The sequence below is a fragment of the Prosopis cineraria genome, unplaced genomic scaffold, assembly GCF_029017545.1.
Source record: "Prosopis cineraria cultivar Desert tree isolate PC_DT_omini unplaced genomic scaffold, ASM2901754v1 PC6, whole genome shotgun sequence".
Taxonomy (NCBI): domain Eukaryota; kingdom Viridiplantae; phylum Streptophyta; class Magnoliopsida; order Fabales; family Fabaceae; genus Prosopis; species Prosopis cineraria.
In genome coordinates, this window is record NW_026555337.1 from 40,568,183 (window position 1) to 40,591,833 (window position 23,651).

The 23,651-nt window shown below is 35.0% G+C and overlaps 1 protein-coding gene and 1 pseudogene across 1 annotated transcript; one reads left to right on the forward strand and one right to left on the reverse strand.

Annotated features, from left to right (window-relative positions):
- The first annotated feature begins 4,034 nt into the window (after positions 1–4,034).
- On the forward strand, positions 4,035–6,958 carry LOC129314173 (uncharacterized; annotated as a pseudogene).
- An 8,267-nt stretch (positions 6,959–15,225) lies between these two features.
- Positions 15,226–18,514, reverse strand: LOC129313630 (metal tolerance protein 9-like). The gene is made up of 6 exons (XM_054956895.1): positions 18,202–18,514; positions 17,509–17,621; positions 17,063–17,308; positions 16,763–16,843; positions 16,282–16,512; positions 15,226–15,828 (listed from the first exon to the last, which is right to left on the reverse strand). Exons 1-6 carry the CDS (start codon positions 18,410–18,412, stop codon positions 15,484–15,486), a joined length of 1,227 nt encoding a protein of 408 aa, XP_054812870.1. The 5' UTR covers positions 18,413–18,514; the 3' UTR covers positions 15,226–15,483.
- Positions 18,515–23,651: the final 5,137 nt, after the last annotated feature.

Consider the following 23,651-nt stretch of genomic DNA (forward strand, 5'->3'; position numbering starts at 1 on the left):
AGAAAAACTCGGTTGACCAGATTCCCGCCACTCGAGCATAAAACACACGATCGCGTAGTCGTGCAATGGAAAATTCAAACGTGAAGAGTCAGCAACCTTAAATGATCGGATGTCTGCAGTGGAGTCTCTAAAATGGCCGAAATAAGTGACATGATGAAATTGCTAACAGAGGCTCTAAAAGGACGGAGTAATGATAACCCACCACAGAATACCGTAGCAGATGAGAACGCAGCTAATAGAACAATTGAGCCAAACAGAGGATCAAATCCTAAAGTACCCACACCAGAAAAAAAAGATTTGGGATAGGGGCCTTTAACATACCGGATGGTCCTGGGGAAGATCATGCCTACATGTTCCAAATCTACAAGTGTTGCTACATAAAGAGAAGGAGTGAAAGAAGAACTGGAGAGATGGATGAAAGATCAATTGAAGGCTCTTCAAGGATCAAACACGTGGGGTCCTTAGACTTGAAAAGAATTATGTTTGGCCCCAGAAATCGATGTTCCCAAGAAATTCAAGATGCCAAGCTTCGATAAATATGATGGTACAAGTAACCCAATTTATCATTTGAGGGCCTATTGCACAAAGATGTCCATATGGTCACAAGATGAGAAGTTTCTGATAAACTTCTTTCCGAAAGCTTAACTGGAGCTGCATTGACTTGGTACATGCAACTAGACCAAACCAAGATTAAAAGATGGAAAGACCTTGTGGATGTTCATGAGACAATACAAGTTCAATCTTGATACTGCTCGACCGAGAGAACAATTGAAAGCAATGACCAAGAATCATCAGAGTCATTCAAAGAATATGCTCAAAGATGGAGAATAGTGGCTTCACAAGTGCAACCTCCAATGGTTAATTCCGAACTTTGCTCGTACTTCATCCGTGCATGCCTAAGCCATTTTACCAACACATGATAGGAAACACATGTCACTATTTTGCTAATTTAATGGTAATTGGGGAAAGGATTGACCTAGACATCGAGAAGGGAAGAGATAGCCACTTCTCAAGCTGAAAGTAGTTCACGAAAGAACTATGACCAAAAAAAGAAAGAAAGGAAGTGAACTATATTCAACCTATAAGACAAGCAGCTACCAATTCTCAAGTCCCTTATCAAGTAGAGGGAAGGAATCAAAGACAGCAACAATTGGGTTCAGGCCTAATAAGCACGGACAGATGAGAGAGAGAGAAATGTACCAATCCAGGGATAGTCGCCCATGGCCCAATTTGGATTACAAAATGCTGAAATTGTACCATAAACTTTTGACAGCCCAGTTATTAGGTCCACGACCTTATAAGCCTCTTGGTCCGCCTTACCCGGCTGGTATAATCTAAATGTCGTTTGTGAATATCACATGGGTGCACCTGGGCACTCAATAGAAGACTGTGTGACGTTTAAAAGGAATGTGCTAGACCTGGTTGATTCTAACCATATCCAGCTTAAAGAAGAGGGAAGCTCTACCCTTACTACTGATCCACTCCCAAATCATGAAAAACGAGTCAACGCTATTGAAGAAGAGGATGCGTACTTCAAAAGCTCCGCAAGGATCAGGATTGCCTGTGAATGAGCTTTATGCTCACTTAAAGGAGTATGGCTATATGCGAGAAATGCTCCTCATGAATAATATCAGTGATCAAATGCCTGGATACTGCGAATATCATCAGGAGAAAATAGCCATGACATAGAAAGTTGTGAACAGTTTAAAGGAGCTGTTAGAAAAATGATGGCGTTAGGGATCGTGTCTGTAAAGAAGGGAGACGCCAAAGTATGCATGGTAGAAAAAAAACATGTTGAGCTTGTCATTAAAAATTCAAGCCCAAAAGAGCGGGTCCAGGCAGTCTCTTTTGTGATAAACAAAGCCTCTGCAGATCTTGCACCTCACGCAAGACAACCAACATTGACCATAAGCACGCCTCATCCCTTTCCTATGAAAGTGATCGAGCAGTCCCGTGGAAATATCAAAGCATTGTGGAGAACCACAAAAACCTAACGTTAATTGCCGGGACAAGCAATGAAATGGCAAACCAAGGGGGTATTACTCGAAGTGGAAAACCATACTTACCATCTTACATTAGGAAAATGGTAAAAGAGAAAAATGCAAGTATTGACAGGCCAAAGGAAGATAATCCTAAAGAAATGGAAAAATTAGAAGATGAGTTTTTATCGATTATAAAGCAAAGTGATTACAGCATTGTGGACCAATTGAAGAAAACTCCAGCGTGTATCTCCATACTTTCTTTGATTTTGAGTTCCGAAGCGCATCGCCAAGCATTGCAAGAAGTGTTGAATCAAGTTTTTGTGCAGCCTAATATAACCCCTGAGAAGGTGGCAAGTGTAATGAATGTTGTAAAAGCCTCCTCTACCATTTCCTTTTCGGAGAGAGGAAGTTACAGAAACCGCTATCCACCAAGCCAAGGCTTTGCACATCACTTTGAAATGTGAAGGGTTCATAATCGCAAGAGTATTAATTGACGAAGGATCAGCGTTAAATGTCTTGCCGCTCTCCACATTGAATCATTATTACTAGAAGCTTCAAGTGTACATAAAAGTAATATTGTGGTAAGAGCATTCGATGGATCAAGACGGGAAGTATTAGGATCCGTTTGTCTCTCCCTGGAGATAAGGCCGAGTAGGTTTAAGGTGGATTTCCAACTCATGAACATAGACCCAAGTTACACAATGCTGCTAGGAAGGCCATGGATTCATTCTGCTAGGGCTGTTCCTTCTACCTTACATCAAAAGGTTAAGTTCATCAGTGATGGGAGAATTATAGCAGTTAAAGGAGGAGGAAATCATGGTGAGCAAACCAAGCTCACTCCCTTATATTGAGGCTGCAGAGAAAGATTATGGAGTTTCCTTTCAAAGCCTAAAGGTCGAGGGTATTTGCGATAGTACTCACAACATCAATTTCGTTGTGGCTAAATCATGGCGAAGAGTGGGTTTATGCCAGGGAAAAGTTTAGGCTCTCATTTACAAGGAATTACGTGTCCAATTAAGGTTTTGGATAATTGTAATCGCCAAGGGTTAGGGTATGAGCCTACCCTAGAAGACCAGATGAAAGATAAAGCAGCCAAAGCAGCCAATTAGGCACAAAAGGCAAAAAGAGCACACATTAAAGAATCCTTCCCAGGCCCGTCCAGGTAATATATAAACCAACTATCTCAGTGATCTCTTTTAATGAAGATGTAGCATGTAGAACAAGTGCCTCAATTGCAGTCGATGATTCCAACAAAGTTCTGGCGAATTGGGAGTTTGAAGAGGCCAATGATGTCATTAGCTTAGAGTAATTGTTTCAATTATGTTGTTCCTATTTTATCCACTTTTGAGCCCAGGTTTAGGTAATAGATCTTGGGTATTCACTAATGCAAACTTTTGATACACATAATTCATGAAAATGAATTTCAATTGCATTCATGTCTATTTCTTTATTCCATCCTATCTACTTCAATACATCTTTCTCCGTTTCATTCCTGTTCCTTATTTTATCTCGTTCCATATTCATTATCCAGGGATTTTGTTTCTTCTGATTCCATCTCTCACCCAGAGATTAATAAACCCTGTGAAGATGATTCATTCGTTGCCACTGATATGCATGATTGTGAGTCTGATGATAAGACATAATCCAAACTTTTTCTAAGATGCTTGAATTGAGTGATAAGGGAATATGCCCACATGAAGAAGTGATTGAGATGGTTAATATGGGAACCAAGGAGGATCAAAGAATGCTCAAAATAGTAGATAATCCTGAAAGGGAACAAATGATTGAGTTGTTCAAAGAATACATAGATGTGTTTGCATGGTCATATAAAGACATGCTGGGCTAGACCCAAGCATTGCTTCTCATAAAATACCATTACTTCCCAAGGTCGAGCCTAAGAAACAGAAGTTAAGGAGAATGAACACGGGGGTGTCCTTGTAAATAAAAGAAGAAGTAATAAAGCAGTTAGAAGCAGGATTTTTGGAGGTAGTAACTTACCCACAATGGGTGGCAAATATTGTTCCTATTCCTAAAAAAGATGGTCGGATTTGAATGTGTGTTGATTATCGTAATTTAAATAATGCGAGTCCGAAAGATGACTTTCCATTACCCCACATTGATGTATTGGTCGATAATACTACTCGAAGCTATCGCTATTCCTTTATGGATGGTTATTCAGGGTACAATCAAATCCCTATGCATGAAAGGGATAAAGAAAAAACAACCTTTACAACCCAATGGGGAACTTATTGTTACCGGGTAATGCCTTTTGGTTTGAAAATTGCTGGGGCAACTTATCAACGAGCTATGGTAGTACTATTCCATGACATGATGCATAAAGAAATTGAAGTATATGTAGATGATATGGTAGCTAAATCAGCAGAGAATGAGAGTCATGTTGGAGTCCTTAGAAAGCTATTTGGGAGATTACGCGAATATCGGCTAAGATTGAATCCTAACAAATGCATTTTTGGAGCTCTTTCTGGGAAGTTATTGGGATTCATTGTGAGTCGTAAAGGAATAGAAGTAGATCCAGATAAAGTGAGAGCAATTCAAGAAATGCCATCTCCCCAAACAGAGAAAGAAGTTAGAAGTTCTTGGGACGATTGAATTACATTGCTAGATTCATTGCCAATCTAACAGCCACTTGTGAACAATGTTTAAGCTGTTAAAGAAAAATTGCAAGGAGACATGGGATGATGATTGTCAAAAGGCCTTTGATAAATTAAAGATTATTTGTTAAATCCCTCGATTTTGGTCCCTCCATCACCAGATCGTCCACTAATCCTTTACCTAACAACTTTACCTCGCTCAATGGGAGCAATGCTAGGTCAACTTGATAATTCTGGAAAGAAGGAAAGAGCAATTTATTTCTTGAGCAAGAAGTTTAATGAGTGTGAAGCTCGTTATCCGGTGATTGAGCGAACTTGTTGTGGACTAGTATGGGCAACTAGAAGGCTAAGGCAATACATGCTTTACTACACTACCTGGCTAATCTCACGAGTGGACCCACTTAAATACATCTTTGAGAGCCCGCATATTGCTGGTAGAGTACTAAAATGGCAAGTTGTACTATCAGAATATGATATAAAGCATGTGATGCTAAAGTCAGTCAAAGGTAGTGCAATAGCTGATCACTTGGTTGATAATCCTTTAGAGGATGACCAGCCATTAGATTTTCAATTTCCTGATGAAGGCATATGCACTACAGAAGAAGGTTGTGATGAAGGAAATAATGAAGAGCAAGAATGGGAAATGTATTTTGATGGAGCCGCCAACATGCATGGAAATGGGGTAGGAGTGGTGATCGTTTCACCAGAAGGAAAACAATTTCCAGTGGCCATCAAATTAGAATTTGATTGTACTAACAACATAGCAGAATATGAAGCTTGTGTTAATGGTCTTCGAGCAGCTATTACCCTTGGTATACGGTGTTTGAAGGTATTTGGTGATTCAGCTCTCATTATTCATCAAGTAACAGGAGAATGGAGAACAAAGGATGTAAAATTGATTCCCTATCAAGAACTCCTAACAGATTTGATTAAGTAATTTAAGGTTGCTAGCTTTCATCACTTGACTAGAGATAAAAACCGTTTCGCTGATGCTTTAGCCACTTTAGCAGCAATGATCCAACTTGATTGTGGAGTCCATGTCCAACCTATCCAAGTAGAAGCTAGAAGCTTTCCAGCATACTGTCTGAATGTTGAAGAAGATCGAGAAGAATATCCTTGGTTCCAGGATATTAAGGATTATATCACTAAGAGATCATACCCAGCTGGAATGACTGAGAATGAAAAGAAAACCCTTCGTCGTTTGGCTATGACATTCTTTATCAGTCAAGATGTTCTGTACAAGAGGGGTTATGATGGTACTTTACTTCGCTGTGTGAGTTCAGAAGAAGCAAAGAAAATCATGGTTGAGGTACATGAGGGCATATGTGGCACGCATGCGAATGGTCACACTATGGCCAAACAGATTCAAAGGTGTGGCTACTTCTGGCTAACAATAGAGAAAGATTGCTTTGAGCATGTCAAAAAATGCCACAAATGTCAGATCTATGCTAATAGGATAAATGCTCCTCTAATCCCATTACATAATATGGTATCACCCTGGCCATTCTCAATGTGGGGCATTGACATTATTGGCCCAATTAACCCAAAAGCTTCGAATGGACATCGCTTCATCCTTGTCGCGATTGACTATTTCACAAAATGGGTAGAAGCAAATTCATTTGCCAGCATCACGTAAAAACGTTCCTTAAATTCATGAAGACAAATATTTTATGCCGATATGGGATTTCTGAAAGGATCATTACTGATAATGGTCCCAATCTCAATGGAACGGGAGTCAGGAACTTTTGCGAGAAGTTCCAAATCAAGCATCATAATTCAGCCCCATATAGACCTCAAATGAATGGAGCAGTTGAAGCAGCCAATAAAAATATTAAGAAGATCATTAGAAAAATGACAGTAACTTATAAAGATTGGCACGAGATGCTTCCCTATGCTTTACATGGTTATCGTACTACTGCACGCACATCCACAGGGGTAACCCCATACTCCCTTGTTTATGGAATGGAAGCTGTTACACCCATCGAGATGGAAATACCATCTTTAAGAGTATTAGCAGAGGTAGATTTAGAAGAAAATGAATGGATACGAACCCGATTTGAGCAACTTAACATGATTGAAGAGAAAAGGCTCATTGCAATGTGTCATGGACAACTGTACCAAAAGAGAATGGCAAGAGCTTTTGATAAAAAACTTTGCCCACGGGAATTCAGTGCTGGTGATCTCGTACTCAAGAAAATATTGCCTAACCAAGAAGATAATAGAGGCAAATGGGCTCCGACCTACGAGGGACCTTATATTGTCAAGCATGCCTTTTCTGGAGGAGCACTGATCCTAGCTGACATAGACGGTCAAGAGTTAGCAAAGCCCATTAATGCAGATGCTGTCAAGCGTTACTTTGCTTAAACAGAAAATGAAAAAGAATGAAGCGCTCGTTAGGTTGAAAACCTGTAAAGGCAACCTAGGTAAAAGTTAGAGCTAATAGAAAATGAAAAGGAAAGAATAGCTCGTTAGGTTAAAAAACCTGTAAAGGTAACCTAAGCAAAAGTTAGAGCTAAAAAAAAGGGGGCAAAGCCATGATAAGAAGAAGAAGAGTTCGCCAAGACAAAAGGATGTCTTAGGAGAAGAAAAGGAAGGCATCAAAAGTTAAGTATCTATGTTTGGGAAAGTTGACTCCATCGTCTCTCATATTATGCATATCAATAGCAGCTCAGTGAAGCACCTGTTGGGGTTTTGAAAAGCTAAAGGAAAGAGATGTGATTAAGTAAATCCATATATCCCATTTGCGCTTTGGCCATTTGTACTATAAACCAAGATATTCCCATTTCTCTACAAATTTTAGCATCGGTGAATGAATTTTTTCCGCCCTTGCTCCTTTGAGACCATCTTTCTTCTCGTTTCGTGTTATCATATTCAAATACATATCTTATATATTACAGCAGGTTCGCATTCAAGGAATAATATTTATTGATACATTTGCTTGATGTAGAATACTGGCATCTTTATTCTTACTTTTCGCCCTTGAGGTATCAAGATCATCGTGTAGGTGTAAAATGATAAGGAGAGCATGTGTGCTATCAGTATTCAGTCATAATAGTTGATCTCATTAACATGAAGGCGAGATCAAGCGACGAGAATTTGATCGTTTGAATTTTCTAAAGAGGGGCAATGGCATACTGTGATACTACACCTATTAATGAATTTAGATTAAATAACGGACTTGGAGGTATTACCTTGTGTTCGAAATGATTTATTCAATATACACGAAAATTTTCAAGAGGAATATATATTAAGATAGTTGTCAACATCAAGCCTTCCAATAAAATTTTTGCAATACATTTGCATTATTCATGCATTTGCATTGGGGCAAATAAGTGCGTCTTACCCTTTGCATTTATCACAAAAAAAAATCTCATAAATTGAGACAAGCAAAGGTTCAAACCTTTTACATTGCAAATCATCCATCCAATGTATATTGTACATATTTTTAGCGCCTATAAACATCATACATGGCACATTACCACATTGCATGCCTTGTCATAGAAACACGCCACATTTAGATTGGGACAAATAAAAAAATCATGCATCATGCATTATCCATTCATTACATGCTTAACATGAAAATTTGCCTCCATTTAGATTAGGGCAAATAAAAAAAAATCATGCATTACGCATTATCTATCCATCACATACTTAACTCAAAAATTTGCCTTCACTTAGATTGGAGCAAATAAAAAAAAATCATGCATTGCATATCACCCCATTGCATGCATTGCTACAGAGAGTATGCCCCATTTAGATTAGGGCAAACTAAAAAACTTGCAAAACCTAAGGAAATAAGAGAAGAATTAACAAAACTCACCTTTGAGTTTCTCATATTTTCCCCGTGAGATGAAACCTATTCTCACACTCTTAAAGCCCTGTAACGGCAGGCACCCCAAAGCCCTGTCACGGCAGGCAACCCAAAGCCCAGTACCGGCTGGCACGATTCTTTAAAGCCCTGTAACGGCAGGCACTCCAAAGCCCTGTCACGGCAGGCAACCCAAAAGCCCAGTATCGGCTGGCACGATTCTTTAAAGCCCTATAACGGCAGGCACTCCAAAGCCCTGTCACGGCAGGCACCTCAAAGCCCAGTACCGGTTGGCATGATTCCTTAAAGCCCCGTAACGGCAGGCACCCCAAAGCCCTATCACGGCAGGCACTCCAAAGCCCAGTACCGGCTGGCATGATTCTTTAAAGCCCCGTAACGGCAGGCACCCTAAAGCCCTGTCACGACAGGCAACCCAAAGCCCAGTACCCGCTAGCATGATTCTTTAAAGCCTTGTAACGGCAAGCACCCCAAAGCCCTGTTACGGCAGGCACCCTAAAGCCCAGTACCGGCTGGCATGATTCTTTAAAGCCCTGTAACGGCAGGCACCCCAAAGTCCTGTTACGACAAGCACCCCGAAGCCCAGTACCGGCTGGCATGATTCTTTGAAGCCCTGTAATGACAGGCCACCCAAAGCCCTGTAACGGCAGACACCTCAAAGCCCTATCAAGGCAGGCATCCCAAAGCCCAGTACCAGCTGGCATGATTCTTTAAAAGCCCTGTAATGGCAGGCACCCCAAAGCCCTGTAACGGCAGGCACCCCAAAGCCTTGTCACGGCAGGCATCTCAAAGCCCAGTACCGGCTGGCACAATTCTTTAAAGCCCTGTCACGGCAGGCATCCTCCAAGCCTTGTAAAAGCAGGCATCCACCAGGTCCTTTGGAACATAGGCAATTCATCTTCATTGAAGTTTTGTTTTATTTAGTTCGTAAACCACATTTCATTTTAAATCCTTTCTTTTATTTTGTTTTGTTTGGTTGTAGATACCTAAGAGTCTTGCCCCTCCAAACAAAATACATGTTTCTCTCTTAATTCATTTCTAAGATAAGAATATCATCTCATGAAATTCTCACTTAGAAATCAAATGAAGAGGGGGCATCTAGTCAACATATATTTTGTTTGGATCGTTGTCATTTGATTATTTTCATTCACATCACATTGCTAAAACAAAAAAATTTATTATTACGCTATAGTGTTTGTTATCCAACAGTCTTGCATCATTTAGTCATTCTGATCACATTACTAAAAAAAATCAAAAATTCAAAATAAAATCATCATTTTACTGTGTTGTTATCCAATAGTCTTACATTGTGTTTGGATCTTTGTCAATTGATCATTTTCATTTGCATCACATCATCTCATCATATTATTAAAAAAAAATCATGTCACTGTTTTGTTAAACAATAGTCTTGCATTTAATCATATCTTTTCGTGTCAGGGGCAATTAGGTCTTTTTATAGGTATTGCATGGCCGACCAAAATACATGTTCTATCTTTACTTGTCACTTATGTAAGAATTCAAAAACACACTTTTCCATATACTTACATAAGAAACAATTAAAGAGGGGCAACTGTGAACACCGTATTTTGTCCGGAGTCTTTTTTTTTTAATAATAATAATCAAAACATATAATAAATACAAAAATAAAATTTAATCATTTTTTTTAGGATTATATTTTCAAAAAGAATTCAAAGATATTGGGAATCAATATTTGAGACTCAACTATTTTTAAATTTTTTTTCCTTAAATCTTTTGTTTTTCATTTAAAAATATATGTTTTAAAATTAAACTTTTCTTTCTCCCCCTCAATCTAATTAATAAAAAAAAAGGGCATTAAAGAATAAAAAAAGAGAAAAAGCAGAAGAAGGAACAGATACATGCAGCATCATCAGGACACATGAAACACACGTACACACACGCATACACTCTCGGCCAGACAGCAGTAAAAGCAAAGAGACAGCAAACATGAAATGCAAAAACAGCAAAGAAATGCAGAAACAGCAAAGAAACACAGGCACAGAGGCGCAGAAACAAAAATAAGCATACACTTTCGGCCATGCAGCAGGAAAAAGGACAGAAATAGCAGAACGCACGAACACATGAGCTGCAGACGCTGAAAGAACCAGAGGCAACAGACACGAAACGCAGGAGAAGCAAAACAGAGCAGAAAGAATAGTAAACAACTGAAACACGTACGCATATACTTTCGGCTGGCAAGAGAAAAGAAACAGAACTAAGGACGCACGCATGCATGAAGGAAATGGCACAACAGAGAAAGCAGACGGGACAGCACAGAAAATAGATACAGAAATGCAGAAAAACAGAGCAGACTTCAGCGCACACAGAAAACGCAGCAGAAAGGAAAAGCGGAGCAGGAAAGCAATGATTCACCTCTTCCATCCCCTATATAAGACTGAATGAAAAACAGAGGGAGGGACGGTTTTTTGGACTGAAAGAAAGGAAGAGAGAAACAGACAGACAGAAGAAACAGAAAATAGAGCATAAAAAAATGAAGGAGAAGAGAAGAGAAGAGTGACCGAGAAGGAGGGGGGAAGCAACGTAAAAAATATACAGAGGAGAGAGAGGACCGGAAGACGTGAAACAGAGGCTGAGACGGAGGAGAGGGCGAAAACAAAGACAGGAGAGGACGTGGCGGAGGAGCTTTTCTTTCCGGAAAAGCTGAGAAGGAAACGAGGGAGGCCAGAAGCTGAAAGAAAAAGGATAGAGACGGAGAGAGGTGAAACAGAGGCTGAGGGAGAAAGGCTATTCCGGCTGGAACAAAGTAGAGGAAACGAAGAGAAGTGCGTTTTTTGGCTGGAGAAAGGAAGGAGAAATGTACGTATGGAAGAAACAGAAAATAGAGCACGAAAGGAAAAGAAGAGAAGAGGCGGAGAGGAGAAAGAAGAAATAGAAACGGAGAGGAGAAAGAAGAGGCTGAGACACATCTGGACGTCCCATACGCGCAGGTTCTTGCTTCTGAATCCAAAATATACGTGTTTAATTTCTAATTACTATTCCAAAATGGATTTCATGTTTAAATGTTTTGTCTCATATTTTTCAGCTCCCAAGTGATTTCATTGCAATTGTCATATTTTTTTTAAGAAAAGAGAGTTTAAAAAGAAATAATAGAGAAATTGCAAATGATAATTTTTGTTTCCTATCATAGCTAAGCTAAATTTGATTATTAGGCACAATTTCATTTCAAATACAGAATTAGTGTAATTATTAAGCGAGGTCTTTAAATGTGTATATTAACATGTATGAGCATTATTTTTTTATCTCCATTAACTCTAAGGTCCTTTACTTGTCAATAATATTGTTACACTCATACCGTATGACACTTTCTATCCACATGTACAATTGTATAAAAGATTAAGAGGAGAGAATTCAATTCTCATCTTAAAAAAACAAATGAATAAGAGAAGGTTTCTTGTATTTTATTAACTTGCCGTGTGAGATTTTAAGAATTTTCGCAGGCATTTAAAGTGATCTTATACCGTGTAAATCAATAAGATTTCGCAGGTATAGAGATCCAATTTATATGTACAATCAATGGTTTCAATGACCAACCATTAAAACCAACTGTCTTTTTATAATCTAAATAATCCATTTAAGTTCCGTGTAAGATTACGAGAATCTTTGTAGGGACTTAAATTAATCATATTATCGTGTGGGATAATAAATCCTCGCAGATATAGTGATCATCCATTTTTATAATAAATAAATAATTTTTGTAAATAATCATACAATATACAATTTAAGAAACTTAATTAACCAAATTAATATTTAAATTGTAACCATATTTACCAATTATATCTTTTAGTCATGTGAGATTTTTGAATCTCCGTAGGCTTCTAAGATCATCGTATTATCGTGTGAGTCAATAAGACTCTGCAGATATAACGATTTAGTTTTTAAAATATATATACATATATATTATATAATTAATTAAATCAATTAATTAAATTTAATTCCTGTATCGTGTGAGATTTTAGAATCTCCGTAGATATTTAGGATAATCATATTACTGTATAAGTCAATAAGGCTTTGCAGGTATGATGATTAAAATTCTTCAAAACATGTATATACATACTTAAAATATATTTTTAATACTTAAAATGTACATAAGAATATAAATAAATAAATTAAATTGCCAAACTCTTCTATCATGTGAGATTTCAGAATCTTCGCAGATACTTAGAGCAATTGCATTACCGTATGAATCAATAAGGTTCTACAGGTACTGCAATTAAATTTCTAATCATAAAATATAAAGAAAAATAATTTTAAACCCTTTCCTTTCTTTATTCCAAAAATTCAAAAATGGAGAAAATAATTAAAATTAAATTACCTTTTGCAATTTAAAACACACATATCAAAATTTCAGAAATTGTTTTATTTGCAAAATGGTGAATTATTTATAATTAATTTCTCTTCAAAAAAATATTTTTATACCAACAACTTTTAAGCCCGAACTACGTGGACTTTGATCCCCATCACAGGGTACGTAGGCCTCAGAGTCAGATTCTGAGTCAAGTCCGTCCTCCCTCGTAAATAAATAAACATTTCTCACTCAATTATCATCATTTTTATATCAGACACATAAATATAAAAGGGATAATTAAAATAATTTTAAAACCATATTAATAGAGCACAACAAACTTCAGGTAACCGTTCTCACGAACGGGTGTTGTGGGGTGCCTAACACCTTCTCCACACTCAACCGACTCCCGAACCTATTCTCTGATTTCACAGATCACCCTTATCCTCCTTTTAATCGGTTTCCCGAGATTTACCTCAAAATCTTGGTGGTGACTCCTCGTTTGATCCGGTTCCCGTCGCGAAGGCCGGGACCTCCGCTCGCGCGCCGTCCGCGTCGCATTTTTCCGGGTGCGACACATGGAATCTTATTAGAGGTCACAGTTGATTTATTATACTACATTGGATGAAAAGCATAAGAACCCAATTGTAAAATAGAATGTATGATTTTTGTTTTAATAGTTTTTTCTCACTCAACTTGCACAAATTGAAAAAATTGCGGCCTTCCAAATTTCTATTTTATGTTGCTTCTTTCATTTTAAATTTAAAATTCTTCATTAAAATCTAAATACAAAAACCACCTAATAATATTCAATTACCGAAAATTGAAAATTAAAAAACAATATTCCTACTATAATTTTGATACATTTGTCTTTATTTATATTATTACCCATCTTCTTTCTCGGATAATCATTATAACTAACTCATTAAGGCTAGTTATTTCATATTTCATTCACACATTCTTCCATTACTCCATTAATGAACATTTATGATCAAGTGTGTAAAATATGTAAAATATCAATTTCAATGTTTTACAATAAAAATTAAATCCAAGTCACTTCAAATAATGGAAAGATTAAATTTTGAATATTTAAATTCTTAATTATCTCATTAAAACTTGCAAAACCATTTTCCTAGTACCAGTTTCAATGTTTGACAATAAAAATTAAATCTCAGTTACTTCAAATATTGAAAAAGATTAAATTCTGAATATTTAAATTTTTGATTCTCTTATTGGAATCTACAAAACTATTTTCCTAATATTCTACTATTGAATTGGTATGTGTTTTTATTTCAATTTCTCCAATCACTCCTATTACTAGAATTGATTTTTCAACCAAAAGTTTCTCATTGTAATGCTTTTTTAAAAACTAAATCGATTCAACATTAATTTCCTCAAAAGTTGTGTGTTTACATGTGGTTGATAAAGAAGCTTTTAACGGACCTTAGTTTCTGTCAAGTAATTCATTTTACAAACATCAATATAAAAAAATTTTCTCTAACTTACTCTTCAAATGAAAGGCAACAATAAACAAAAAAGAATAGGGTTAAAGAAAAAAATTACAACTGTTATACTTTGGCTTTCCAACTTCTTATCTTCATAGAGATATACTTAATTTTTTTGACAAAATTTTTATTCATATATGGAATGTTATTTTATAATTGATTTCACCTCATAAGCAAGACCACCAACCTATAGTATGTTGCCGTCACAAATAGAATCTCGTATTTTTCCTAAAGAATCTCCTAGTTGTTTCAAAGCAATTAGAAAGAGATTTTTTAATCAGAAACAATTCAGTTCAGATGTAGGATACCTATCTAGAAGTTTTTGCAATCCAATCATGTGATGAAATTACCAAAGATTTCTGTAACTCACTATGGACTTGAAAAATAAAGAGAAAATATGTACAAATGAAATATTAAAAAAAATAATTAAATAAAAAAATTTTTAAAAATTTAATAATCTTAGATGTGTTGATATTAATAATATTCATGGCAATTGTTTTCAATTTTTTAAATCCAACCTGCACAACATACGGAAAACTGTCCAGTTGCCATATAGGGTACTAATATAGAAAATAAGCAATCAGACTGTTCAGTTTAGACTTGCTTTCGGCCTTCGAATCAGGTTTTCACGTCCGTAAGAAACAATGTTTTTTCTTTTTTTTTTTTTAACTTTTAGTTAAACTTTGTCCGATATTGACTTCTGAAGGCATAAATATATGTGTCTTTGACTCTGTGGCCTATATAAAAAATTTAAAAGAAAAACTTATAGTTTGATCTCCAAAGTTCCTAAAATTTTAATTAAAAGATATAGTCATGAGAGAAATTATTGATCCTGAAAAGAAAATAGATACGACAATTAAATTCGTTCTCTAACTCTAATGTGTTCATTTATATCTCATTAATAAAAGCCAAGTCCCTTGATCTTCAAGAAAATACAGTTAGATATCTCTGATACTCTTTGCTGTGTAATGCTTTAGGGAAGTATTTTGAATCAATCATACTGATTGAATTTAATGTTCTACTCTAGTTATCATATCCGCACCCAAATCCCAAACCCTTCAATTTTTGGCTAAGACATTAAATACAACATAACCCTCCAAAATATGGCCAAAAACTTCAAACTTCAATACAAAATAGAATTGCTTTGTCGGGAAAACAGTAACTTAAACAGTAAAAAGTATATTGATAACCCTCTTGTTCTGCAAACGCCAGGCTGAGAGATCCTGCACAGTCATCATCATACCATGGTCTTGTGCTCAGGTCTGTGAGTGAATTCGAAATCGATGTGCACAAAAGCCCTCTCAACTTCCGGAAGCTGCTCAAGCTTCACCTGAAGTGTCTCCCCAATATTATGGGCTTCATTCAGAAGCATGTCTTCTGGCAAGACGATGTCAACTTCCACAAAGTAATGAGCACCAAAGGTGTATGCTCTAACTGTATCTATGTGCTGAATTCGTTCGTGGTGATTCCATATCAGATACGTCAACTTCGTCAGATAATCCGGTGGCGCTGTTCTTCCGATCAGCGACCACACATTCTCAATCACTGTCCTCGCCCATGTGTTAATTGTATATAATGCTATCTGCCATTAGATTTTCAATGAATTGCATTACTACATCAATCAAAAATTGCCTTGCAGTTCAAGAAACCCTCAATCATGCAAAACAGCAACCTAAGAAACAGGCATTCAAGGCAACACCAAATATGGCTCTCATTTCATTTTAATGTATTGGGGCTTCATAGACAACAAGATATAAGACAAACATGAATACAACTTAAGGTTCAATCTGAAGTGATAATGTTTGAAGCAATTGTTAAACATGCATCAGGTATGATATGGCTCCTATTTTCAGGATTTGGTGCTTCATAGATAACAACCTTCCTTCAAGACTTCATAGCGAAGATCGAACACCATACATGGCCATTGCGAAATTATGAGCAGATCAATATGTGTAATATGTGTAACAGATAAGAGAAACCAGTCTTTGCCCTTTGAAATGAAATGAAAACAAGCGCTAGCAATTTATAAACTCACAATGATAGCTCCTGCTGGATCAATCCACCAGAGGAACTTGACAGCAAGGACAGCAGCAGCTAAGCCGACAGAATTGGTGACAACATCAAAGAAATGATCTTGTGCATAAGCTCTGACTATTTCGTTTTTGAATCTTCGACAGTAGACCATAAGAATGAACTTCACTAAGGTCACAGTGGCCATAATCCCAATCATCCAATGCAACTCTCTGGTATTCATGTCTGACTTGGTCTGCAAGAAGAGAATCATTAAAGAAATTAAAATAGGAGTACTGATAATGTTTACAGGAAATCAATAACAGAAACCTCTGTGCTGCAATGCTTTTGAGGAGCATAAACATGCAAGATTTTACCCAACTGCTTGGGATTATGAGCCGAGATTTTATAAAGCTATGAATCTAAAGGGCATAACAAGCATAAATGCTCTAGCCATAAAATGGTTTCCTCTAATTTAAAGTGACGCAAAAGTTGAATTCAAATACCCCTGCAATAAGTCTCCGAGCAGACTCAAGCAAAATCTGCAGTCCCAGGGTTGCCATCACAGATGCAAAAACAATGATACCCTGCAGAAGAAAACGTGATTAGTATGAATCTGCCATAGGCATTAAGACTCTTAACCATCCAATGGTTACCTAATCTATATCTAAATATAACTAAAAGTAACACATCATTTTCATCCTCCCTCTAATGGCGTTGTGAAACTACTCTACTCCTGGTTACATGTATTAATATACTAAGTAACTCTTTCCTGGATTCAATCAGCTTACAGACTCACGTCTTACCAGTGGTTGCATCCGTTTCTTGCCAATTGGGTAATGATATTGGTTTGGGTTTTTCATGGCATGTGAAGTGAACCACAATATCAACCCAGATAAGAGATCCAAGAGGGAGTCTAGTGTTGAGGCAATGACTGCTAATGATTGGCTCATAACTGAAGCATAAACCTTTGCTGCAAATAACACGAAATTAGCTAAATTTGACACATGAACTGCCACCCTCTCCCTCTTTGCTAGTTGCTTCATTTCATCCTGAAAAACAAAGTGCGGGGCAACAGCAGCTTTAGCTATTAAAATCTGAAGATTATGAAGTTTGGTAAGTATAATTCTTTCCACTGAGAGTCTGACTATATTCAATGCATAGTTTGCTGTTTCTATGTTCTTTTCATTCATGTTATTTATAGACCATATGTGCCAAATTACAAGTCAGGCTGGGTTAAAGGACAATCAACCTCAGTGAGACTTCCGGGAAAGAAGCCCGTTTCAGTCATAGTATCCATCTCACTGAATCCTTCAAGGAGCCTTTTTTGTTTCTTGTAATATTCTGCCACCTTGCGTTGCTTTCCTAAAATTAAAAAAATGTTGGAACAATAATATATGAATTTTAAGCATAGGAGCTGTAGAGAGTATGAAGACGACAGTCACAAGGCAAATAAGAATAGCACATATATATCCAAGTGTGTGCCAATACATGATAACCAGAGACTTGTTACCCCACATATTCTGTAGGGCAGACGCAGAAAATACAGCAAACAATTCGTGCACGTACTTCTGAAATTAAATTTAGTTAAAAAAGTGGATAGATCTCTTCCAAAATTTAGAAATATGGTATTCTCTTCCTAGGTAAGATATCTATGAACAGTTAGCTTCAGATGAAATTCGGTCTCTCTTACGCATGCAACATATTCTTTTCCTAGCATGGAATCACTTTAGTTTATGAACTCGATTTCTTCAAAAGAATCAAAACTATAACCAACACGAATCTCAGATTCATAGATAAATACGCCAGCCAAGATACCCACCATTACCATAATAAGCAACAATCAAGTATCTCACAGAACAGAGACTTCTATTATATTCGAAAAGTAACGGATCCATTCCAGCCCAATGACAATCAAAAGAAGGCAACAAAAAAAATATATTACTGGGTCTGCGAAGAAGGCCTTTAAAACCAAAAGAACGGTGATTAGGATGGTCACCACCGCTCTGGCTTGGCAAATGAAACTCCTTAACATTGAGTCTCCATGACAATGGAGAAGAAGGCTTCGCCGACTTGACGTCCTGCGACGGAAGAAGCGGTTCTCTTCTGCCGGCTTCAGTGGCGGCGCCGTCGTGTCTACTGCCACACTGGTCCATCTCTGCGGTTTCCGTATTTGTCTGAGCACTGCGCTTCTCTCGGTCTTGGGGATGGCCGGATAAAGCACTTTTCGCACAGGTGGTTACAACAAGGACGAAGTATGGTGGAAGTACGAAGGACAAATTACTTATATTAAGAATTGAAAATAACAATTAAAAATTATCAAAAATGAATGTCAGTGTTAAAGAAAACTGAAAGTGGCTGAAATTAGTGTAATCTATGAAGTATTTTGAAGTTTCTTAAAAGTTGATATTATTTTAGTGGTGAGGAAAGCTTTGGTTATATTTTTAATAATTAAAATTGAAATCATTATAGTTTTTAAATTGAATATTTCAATCTCCGGGTCCTTTGATGTAATATCACCCATGATAAAACAGCAGTTTTAAATTACAGTTGCAAGGAAGTGTCTCTTCGTAGTTTCTTTCAATTTCATTTTTCATATTTAAAGAATTATTTTTATTTTTACATGGTCATCATCGGTAATTATAAAGAATTACTAATTACTAATTTTGAGCTATTATATATGGGTTTTGCCTTCAAAACATCCAGCAAGGAAGTTTCTCTCTCATGTTCTCACTATTACTTTATTAACCAATTATCCTCTTCTCATTATTATTTTTTAAAAATTTTAATTCTTCAAACTTGTGAGGTGCACGTTATTTTTCAGAAAGTGAAAGAACATGAGCTCTATAAATTGAAGTACTTTTAAAAGAAGTCCGCAAATTTACTATATTTTGAATAAAAATATTTGTACCTCCTTAGATCATTATTTATAAGCCAAGTATCTAAAGGAATGGAATTTGAGTACTTGAAGTAAGATGAGAATAAAGTAAAAGAGGATTTTTTCAAAAAAAAAAGAAAACAAAAGAAAAGAAAAGGTAAAAATACAAGATTTAAATTCAATAATTGTAATTAATACAAGTATTGATTGCTTATATCATCTAAGTTATTAAAATTTAAATCAATGATTTAGATAAATTAACTCATTTATTAATTTCAAGTGAAGTATAAAGTGATAATCATTTATACAAATTTTAATGATTCAAATAATACAAGCATTTAATATTAATATCTATATTAAGTAGAATTAGTTGCATTTATTCCCCCCCCCTTTTAAACTTCCTTTATTCGACTCTCCTTTGTTTTAGGAGATTTTGGAGGTATAAGTCACGCGTAGAACCATTAAATTTAATTTGATAGAACATATAACTTTAATTTGATGATGATCTATTTAGACAATGGAAATTCAAGAGCAAGAAACTAGAAAAGGAAGCTTGGGATTATCCCCTTTGACGTGTCGCTTTTATGTTGGGAGTTTTGTGGCTGTACTGTCAGAGAGAGTCATTGTCTAAGAATATTTGTTTGTATTATTATTATATCACATTTATATGTGGCTTCTTGCTTCCAGAATCTTTTAATGCTATCAAATTTTAGCTCAGCCTTTTTTTTTTTTTTTTGTTTGCCAGTAAATTTTAGCTCTACTTGAGAGCAATCACCAACACTAAATTTTGTACCAAAAGTCATGAACAAGATAATTTATTTATTAAATTTTATGTAATAAATTGATTGGTATTTAATTATTTTTATGTTAAACATGTTTTATGCATTAAATCTAAAAACACACACACAGTGTGAACATAACTTGAAAATAATACAAATTACTGTATATTTAATTTAATCATATATATTGATATTTAGATTCTTGGTTAAGTTCTGCTCGAAGAAATACAATGCTAACAATTTCAAAGGGTAAAAGAGTAATTTTGTCTGAAAACTATAGGATGGGATTTTTTTTTTTTGGCACAAAAAAGAAGCTCATTTTATTAATATCAGAGAAAGATTACACAGACTAATCCAAAAACAAAAAACAAAGAAAAGCAATAAACCTAGATACAACCTAGTGAAAAAAATAATAAACCTAGATACAACATAAAAAAAAAAAAAGCAACAAACCTTAAAAGTAAATATAGTCTTTTTGGAACACTGATTTTTTTGTGCAAATGTAGTCTTCAATATTTGAAAATGTCAACCAATACCCCTCTCGTTAATTATAGCTAGAGCTGTTAATTAGGGCCAGCCCGGCCCTAAAGAGCCGGCCTTTGAAGGGCCAGGGCCTAAACGGGCTGGCCCTAATAAGCTCGATTACATACCAGGATTCCATTTTTTAAGGCCTGGCCCTAGCCCTCAGGGCTAAAGGGCCGGCCCTTAGGGTCTCGGTCCTATTTTTTTAAAATTATTTTTTCAATTAAAAATTATAAAATATATATTTATAATCATAAAAAAAGTTATTATTCATAAAATTAAGTTTAAGAAAATAAATTTAAATCAATTTACACCACAACAATAAAGAAAACTAAAATATTTAGGTCTAATATCAAATAGTAACATCAAAGTGAATACCAATAAAAATTAAACTTAGCTAATATTATCAGCTAAATCTTAATAAATAAATGACGGATGAATGAATGCATTTAATATGTTCATTTCTTTGAATTATGTATTTAATCTTTTATTTTTTTATATTATAATTTTTTTAAAAAAATTATAAACGGGCCTAAAAGGGCCGGCCCTTTTATTTTCAGGCCTAAAAGGGCCCCTTTTAGGCCCGATTTACTTTTTTAAAGATAAAATAGAAGCTTGGTCCTTAATTTTTTCTGGCCTAAAAGGACCAGCCCTACGGGCTCGGTCCTAATTGATGGCTCTAATTATAGCAGTTTACAAGAAAGTAGACCATTCTGTTATATAAAAAATGTGGGCCCACAACACAAAAATAACAAACATTGCCTTACTATTAATGGAAGGACGCTTTGGCCCAAAAACAAAAAAAATGGAAGGACGCTTTGGCCCAAAAACAAAAAAAATGGAAGGACGCAAACGCATGTTGCAGAGGTTTTACATGTTAAGGGGCAAACTTGCACCCAAAAAAAAGTTAAAGATACAAGATCCTTCTCAGTTTAAAAGTAAAATTATCTTTTTTATTTAGTATTAAATATTATTTCAGTTTTTAATATAAGACAAAGTTAACAACTTTAAACTTATTAAAAAAAGTTAGTTATAATTTTGAAAATGTAAGGAAAAAAATTGTAACTTTCCTATTTTACCATTTTTTTGAATAAATAACAGAAATAAATTATTATTTAAGAATTCAAATCACAATAAGTAAATAAATAAATAAGGGATAAAATTAAAAAAATAATTATTTTAACTTCATCTTATATTTAAGATTAAAAAAATTTCAAATTTTATTTTATATTAAGAATCGGGAGGATGGAGTATATTTATTTCATCACGGAATTAAACTGTTTTTTTCAACAACTCAGGGGGAACTGTGAAAGCCACATTCAATCATTCATCAATATAGAATATTTTTAATAATCGACATGATGATACTAATCAACAACATACAATATTTTTTCAATTTTATCTCTTATTTATTTATTATAATTTGAATTCATCACGCAATGCTTAACTGTTCATCAAATTGACTTGCTAAAGAATTCTTTGTCATATGATATTGGCCGTGGCCTTTTTTATTTAGAGTTATTATAGGTAATTACCTACTTTAATAGTATTATACTACTTCTTTTTAAGCAAAACGAACGAATTTTATTAATCACCAATCAAAAAGATTAGACACAGTATTCCCAATAGTAAAGAACAAAAAGCCAATAAAACCTAGCATACAACCTAAAGGAATTAAAGGCATAAAAAACAATAAACCTAGAGAGAAAACAACAAACAAAACTCAGCTAATACCTTTTTTTCAGGAAGAATCGCATCCAACTTTCTTAAAAAGTTTAATTATAAATAAGGACTAACAATAAATCTTATTTAAAAAAATAAATTATATTCGTATTAATCCATTTTGCATTAATTTTCGTCTATGATTAATTTTTTTTAAATAATTGAATGTGATTTCCATGTTCTTGCCATTCAAGTCTTGCAACAAAGTAGTGAAAATAGAGGATGGTGGATGCCATCCTTGCAGAACCATGCCCCTCATAGCCACGTCAAAAATGTGCTCAAAGGAATACAATGCTAACAATTTTAAAGGGTAAATGAGTAATTTTGTCTAAAAACTATAGGACGGAAGTATTTGGAACACTATTTTTGTGTGCGAATTTACTCTTTAATATGTAAAAATGTCAACCTATACTCCTCTCGTTAATTGTAGCTTACAAGAAAGTAGACCATTCAGTCATATAAAAAAAAATGTGGGCTCACACCACAAAAATACAAACATTACCTCGTACTTAATGGAAGGAGGCATAGTGCAAAGTTTTTAGATGTTAAGGGGCAAATTCGCAACCAAGAAAATTTAACGTACAAGATGTTTCTTAATCTATGGTTGAAAAGTAAAATTATCCTTTTATCTTAATTAATACAAAATATTATTCTGTTTTTTTAATATAAGACGAAATTAAAAACTTCAAGCTTATTAACAAATTTTGGTTATAGTTTTAAAAATGTAAAAAAAAATTGTAACTTTCCAACTTTAGCATTGTTTATAATAAATGACAGTAATAAACTATTATTTAAGAATTTAAATGATAATAAATAAATGAGATAAAATTAAAAAATATTAATTATTTTAACTTGATCTCATATTTAAGATTAAAAAATTTAAAGTTTATTTTACATGAAAGATTAAGAGGGAGAATATTTAGTTCATCACGAAACTAAACTGTCTTTTTCAATAACTTAGAGGGGAACTGTGAAAGCGACATTCAATCATTTATCAATATACGATAATGCTTAACGATTCATCAAATTGACTTGCTAAGAATTCTTTGTCATATAACATTGGCCATGGCCAGGGGCGGACCCACGTTGTGGTTGTGACCCAACTTCCTGCCTCTTCCATGTATTTATGAGGGTGTTGTTTATTTACGCCTTGCCAAAAACATTACTTCTTTGTGAAATATGAAAAGCCAAATATACTTAGCATGCAATACACATACCCATGTAATGCATATTATGTGTATTTATTATTATATTATATTCATGTAGTATATTTTTAAGGAGATTTTTAATAAAGGCTCTTAAACCAAATTTATTTAAATTTAAAACTCTTAAATTTTTAAAATTTCAATATAATCTAGAGATACTAATTTGATATTAAATTTTTTAAGAGAAATGAAAAAATTATCTTTCATTTAAATTAATATCAAACTGTTCTACTTCACTTGTTTATTTATTTACGAAATATTGTTCATTATACTATTTTACTTGTACATT